This window comes from Kogia breviceps, chromosome X (assembly GCF_026419965.1).
Source record: "Kogia breviceps isolate mKogBre1 chromosome X, mKogBre1 haplotype 1, whole genome shotgun sequence".
Taxonomy (NCBI): Eukaryota; Metazoa; Chordata; class Mammalia; order Artiodactyla; family Physeteridae; genus Kogia; species Kogia breviceps.
In genome coordinates this window covers 95,815,313-95,821,162 of record NC_081330.1, presented here as the reverse complement: position 1 = coordinate 95,821,162, position 5,850 = coordinate 95,815,313, and the positions used below count along the sequence as shown (strand labels likewise).

Below are 5,850 nucleotides of genomic sequence, written 5' to 3'. Positions count from 1 at the left end.
AAATTCTCACATCATAATGGCAAGCTGTGTTCGGTGAATTAGGAAATTTAATACAAGTTGAATACCCTGACTGAGTTCAGGAAGTGAGGAAAGGAGGCAAAGCAGATGGGCATCAAAAGTTAAATAACTACAATAGATGCCATATGTCAAAAGTTGCCAAATGAGTAACATGAGTAAAGGCTATGTGTTCAGAGGCAAAAGTGGAGAAGCCGCCAAAGAATCCGGGCTAAATGAGACAGCAGAGTCATCAGAGGGTGGGACAGTGGAAACTGAGGTTCTGGCTGGAATGCAGTTTTCAGGGAGGGAATGGTAGAGGTGAAATTGGACATTTAGCTTGATAATATATCACATTGAAATAACATCATAAATTGCTCTTCATTTTCTTCCTCAATTATAATTATCATCAATTATTTATTTCCATTAAGCTCTCTCCCTTTTCAGTTTTTGTCCTTAAGTCTCTAAATATGAATATGTATGCTGTGTTTCCAAGACACAGTTGGTCTTGCTTCTTCAATAAGCACAAAAGAACAGGTGGTGACAAGCAATCTTGGTTGATGACGATAATGTTTAAAATATTTTATTTTACATTGAATGTTTTCCTGATTCTTCATCCAACAGGCTTATGACACTGTCAGCAGCCCTGAAACACTTCATATGTTTGTTATATCTCTTTCTAATTCTTTCCATCTTAATAGACTGAATCTGCTGTCAGCAGTCTTGAATGTCTGATTGAAAACAAAATCAAACAGATATGGAGAAATCAGAACCCTCATACATTGCTGGTGAGAATGTAACATGGTGCAGCTGCTATGGAAAATAGTTTGGCGGTTCTTCAAAATGTTAGACACAGAGTTACCCTATAACCCAGCAATTCCACCCCTAGCTATATACCCAAGAAAATGAAAACATACTTCCACACAAAAACTTGTACATGCATGTTCATAGCAGCATTATGCATAGTAACCAAAAAAAAAAGCAGAAACAGCCCGAATGTCTATGAACTGATGATTATTCAACTATATGAAGGAAGAAGTACTGATACATGCTATAACATGGATAAGCCTTGAAAACATGCTACTACTGAGTGAAAAAAGCCAGTCACAAAGGATCACATATTGTATGATTACACTTGTATGAAATGTCCAGAATAGGCAAATCTATAGAGACAGAAAGTAGAGTAGTGGTTGCCTAGGGCGGGGGGGAGAGGGAGTGTTGGGAGGAATGGGGGAGGATGACTGCTAAAGGGTTTCTTTTATGGGTAATGAAAATATTCTAAAATTAGATTTTAGTAATGGTTGCACACAGTGAATATACTCAAAACCATTGACTTGTGCACTTTAAATGGGTGAATTGTATATTATACAATTTATATCTCAATAAAGCTGTTTTAAAAATCAAACACAGGGCTTCCCTGGTGGCGCAGTGGTTGAGAGTCCGCCTGCCGATGCAGGGGACACGGGTTCGTGCCCCGGTCCAGGAAGATCCCACGTGCCGCGGAGCGGCTGGGCCTGTGAGCCACGGCCGCTGAGCCTGCACGTTCGGAGCCTGTGCTCCGCAACTGGAGAGGCCACAACGGTCAGAGAACCGCGTACTGCAAAGAAATAAAAAATAAATAAATAAATAATAAAAAAAATAAAAATCAAACACAGTAAGATTTTTTAAAAACCGTTTCTTGCTTGGTATTTTGGCTCTTCCTCTTGGTAGTCTCGTCCTCCTGCTGATGGCCATACAATAGCTGCTATTTTATGCCACATAATTTCCTCTATAATTTCCCTGGATCACATATTTTGATTCTAGGCCCTTCTGGAACATTCTTGGTAACCTATCTCAGGGTTTGACTTCTCTTCTGAATCAAAGGATTCAAAGGAATAAAAGGAAACAACTGCACTTTTATAAACTCTTCTTTATGCTTGGAAATTGAAATTGGTTTCTTACCAAATGTGGTATCAGGGAAATGACATTATTTTTACAATAGAAAACCCAATACTTCTGATAAAAGCTAAGTTTATGCTTTAAATGAGATAAGACCATAAAATTATATGTGTCTTTTTTGAAACAAGCCCACTAGAATGTACACTTTTTTTTTTATTATCATCTCCTTTATTTTATTTTATTTTTTTTTCCAGAAGGAAAAATGTCTTTATTTTTTTTTTAAACATCTTTATTTGAGTATAACTGTTTTACAATACTGTGTTAGTTTCTCCTTTACAACAAAGTGAATCAGTTATACATATACATATGTTCCCATATCTCTTCCCTCTTGCGTCACCCTCCCTCCCACCCTCCCTATCCCACCCCTCTAGGTGGTCACAAAGCACAGAGGTGATCTCCCTGTGCTATGCGGCAGCTAGAATGTACACTTCTAAGAGAATCTAGCACCTTCCAGCTAGTCTTTTTATGAAGCTTTTTATTAATGCCAAGATTGATGAAATCATTGCTCAAACATTTTCGAAACTCTTATTTTGTTAGGTTTGCATCCAAATCATGATATGTAATTTTTAAAATATCCTGAATGGCAATACATTTCTGTCATTTAATGATGATTTCATTTTTGGCAATAGTCAAAAGCCACCAAATGTGTGATAAGTAGGTCAAAAGACCAACCTGAACAATATTTTTTAATGTCAAAAATGAAATATGACTGTAGGGTAATGAAACTTTTCTTTCCCCATAACTCAAACTAAATATGAAGGCACTTTAAGAATATGAGTTTCAAAAAAATAATTTGAGTACTGACAGTATTATTGGAATGAGCCTCTGGCTTCTCACCAGATACAATGTCAGGGATTTTACACAGATTATTCCAATAAATCCTTCCAATAGTTCTGCAGGGTAAAAATTATCCCCATTTTACTGATAAGGAAACAAGGTCAGGGACTTCCCTGGTGGTGCAGTGGTTAAGAATCCGCCTCCAAATGCAGGGGACACGGGTTCGAGCCCAGGTCCAGGAAGATCCCACTTGCCACAGAACAGCTAAGACCGTGCGCCACAACTACTTAGTCTGCGCTCCAGAGCCCGTGAGCCACAACTACTGAAGCCTGTGCACCTAGAGCCCGTGCTCCGCAACAAGAGAAGCCACTGCAATGAGAAGGTCGTGCACCACAACAAAGTAGCCCCCGCTCTCTGCAACTAGAGAAAGCCCGCACGCAGCAACAAAGACACAATGCAGCCAAAAATAAACAAATAAATAAATTTAATTTTTTTAAATAAAGGAAACAAGGTCAGAGAAAGTAAACAGCGAGTCCAAATAAACCCAGCTCTCCTGAGGCAGAGCTGGTCCTCAAATCTCCAATGTGCTGATTCTCCATGGGGCCAACTGGATAATAAATGCTCTCATATTAGTTTTAAAAATTATTCACTTTACCCTCCTACACTGTTGGTGGGAATGTAAGTTGCTGCAGCCACTATGGAAAACAGTATGGAGGTTCCTCAAAAAACTAAAAATAGTGTTGCCATATGATCCAGCAATCTCACTCCTGGGAATATACCCAGACAAAACTCTAATTCAAAAAGATACACACACCCCTATGTTCATAGCAGCACTATTTACAATAGCCAAGACATGGAAACCACCTAAATGTCCATCAACAGATGAATGGATAAAGAAGATGTGGTACATATATACAATGAAATACTACTCAGCCATTATAAAGAACAAAATAATGCCATTTGCAGCAACGTGAATACAACTACAGATTATCGTACTAAGTGAAGTCAGAAAGAGAAAGACAAATACTGTACGATATCACTTACATGTGGAATCTAAAATATGACACAAATGAACCTATCTATGAAACAGAAACAGAATCAGGGACATAGAGAACAAACTGGTGCTTGTCAAGGGCGAGGGGGTGGGAGAAGGATGGAGTGGGAGGTAGGGGACAGCAGATGTAAGTTGTTTTTGTTTTTGTTTTTTTTGCTTGTCACTGTCAGCTTTTTCATGGAAGACTTTAGTAAGGGAGTTTCCAGGGAGAAGAATGAGCTATTCGCAGCAACAACATTTAGGAAGAAAGAGGAGTTCCTGTGGTCGTTGGGCCAGCTAGCTATAGAAACTGGTCCCAAGTAGTCAATGGCTTGGAAATGGGGTAGATGAATTGGGAAATGTCCACATAATACAGTTAGGAAGTATGTGGATAAAAGTTCCTGGAAGCTGAAGTCTTCTTTATGGACAGAATCAACAGAACGTGCGTGGCAGAGCTGGCCACAACGTCCCAACGTAGCACATTCTGACATTCAAATTAGACTTATTTATATGTGCCTCCTTGTGATTCCTTCAACTTGGTACTATGCTGATTATCTGTACACAAGGATTCTAAGTTGAAACGACCTCACATCACTACTGTCACTCAGTTTTTGGAGACCAACAGCTTGGTCCAAATTTTTAAAAAGGTAATAGGCTAAAAGACATAAAAAAAGTCAACTAAGCTATCAGGCCTAATCGAGAATGGCTTAATATTATTCATTCTCTTCTTCGAACATTTTACTTAAGTGTTTTGTTAGCGCTACTAGCTCCGGGTTCCCATCACATGCATCAATTCGTTTATAGGCTTGAGATTCAAGCTCTTTAGGAGTACTCCGAGTGTATTCAAAAGAACCTACTTTCTCAAGATAATGTACACAGTATTTTTTTTTTTTTTTTTTTTTTCGATACGCCGGCCTCTCACTGTTGTGGCCTCTCCCGTTGCGGAGCACAGGCTCCGGACGCGCAGGCTCAGCAGCCATGGCTCACGGGCCCAGCCGCTCCGCGGCACGTGGGATCTTCCCGGACCGGGGCACGAACCCGCGTCCCCTGCATCGGCAGGCGGACTCTCAACCACTGCGCCACCACGGAAGCCCTACACAGTATTTTTTAATATCTACGTTTTCGCTTCTCTGGCACAAGATACTCTGCACCTGGGTGGTTTCAGGCCTCGACCAAATAGCATGAATAGTAGGGAATGAGAACTTTCCCTCTGTTAGATCTTCACAAAAGCTTTTGTTTTCACTATATTCTTTGGAGTGTGGATTAGCATAATCATCCTTAATTTGGAAAAACAGCCCAGGTGTATTCAGCAGTGGCTTTACATCTTCTTTGTAATCAGAGAACAACTGCATGAGACCTACTGCTAATCCAAATAGTCCTCCTGTCTTTTGCAGGACCATTGCTTTATATTCTTCGGTGGGACATGTGTAATTATCCCTCCAGTAGGGATCTAGGCCTTGTCCCTGATGGAGTTCTAAAAGCTGGCGAGTAAAAAGCTGTACTGCATCTGGGTGATCAAGGGTTAAGACTTTCTCTAGGTCAAGAAAATGTACATAGTTGGCAGACTTGATGACAGATGGAATTCCATAGATGCTGTGTGCCACTGGAAAGCCACGTCGGAGTTTTGAGTTGTCTTCGACATCATCAGTGAGGAAACGCATTATGCAACATTTCCGTCACTTCAACGATAATCTGCGGCTTGTCTTCGGGAACTTCCAGCCAATGATTAATTGCCTGTGAAAGTTTGGTTCTCACTTGTTTACCTGGTAACTGAGGTAAGTACTTGTAAGGTTCTAGAAGAATTCTTTGGGCTGTTTCTTGAGTCTTCTCCATTCTTTTTACATTTCAAAGCTGATGGTTCGAGGATGATATCACAACTTGCATGCTGCGGGTCCGGGAGTAGCGGTCCCCAGCATCAACTTCCCACCTTAGAGTTCAGAGCAAGGCTCCGCGGGACGCCTACATGAATCCCTCCCCTCACTTCGCCATAGAACTCTCCGCCCTGCTCAGCCGCCAGCGACACTGAATTACTCAGTGCAAGAAAATGTGCCAGCCCGGCCACACTCCAGATGTAAGATTTTATATATAGGATGGATAAACAACAAGGT

The 5,850-nt window shown here is 40.7% G+C and overlaps 1 protein-coding gene across 1 annotated transcript; it reads right to left on the bottom strand.

Annotated features, from left to right (window-relative positions):
* Positions 1-4,455: 4,455 nt before the first annotated feature.
* LOC131748395 (geranylgeranyl pyrophosphate synthase-like) lies at positions 4,456-5,603 on the bottom strand. The gene is given in 3 exon segments (XM_059050498.2): positions 4,456-4,630; positions 4,853-5,398; positions 5,400-5,603. Coding segments are annotated over 3 exon segments (897 nt in total). The 5' UTR covers positions 5,576-5,603.
* Positions 5,604-5,850: the final 247 nt, after the last annotated feature.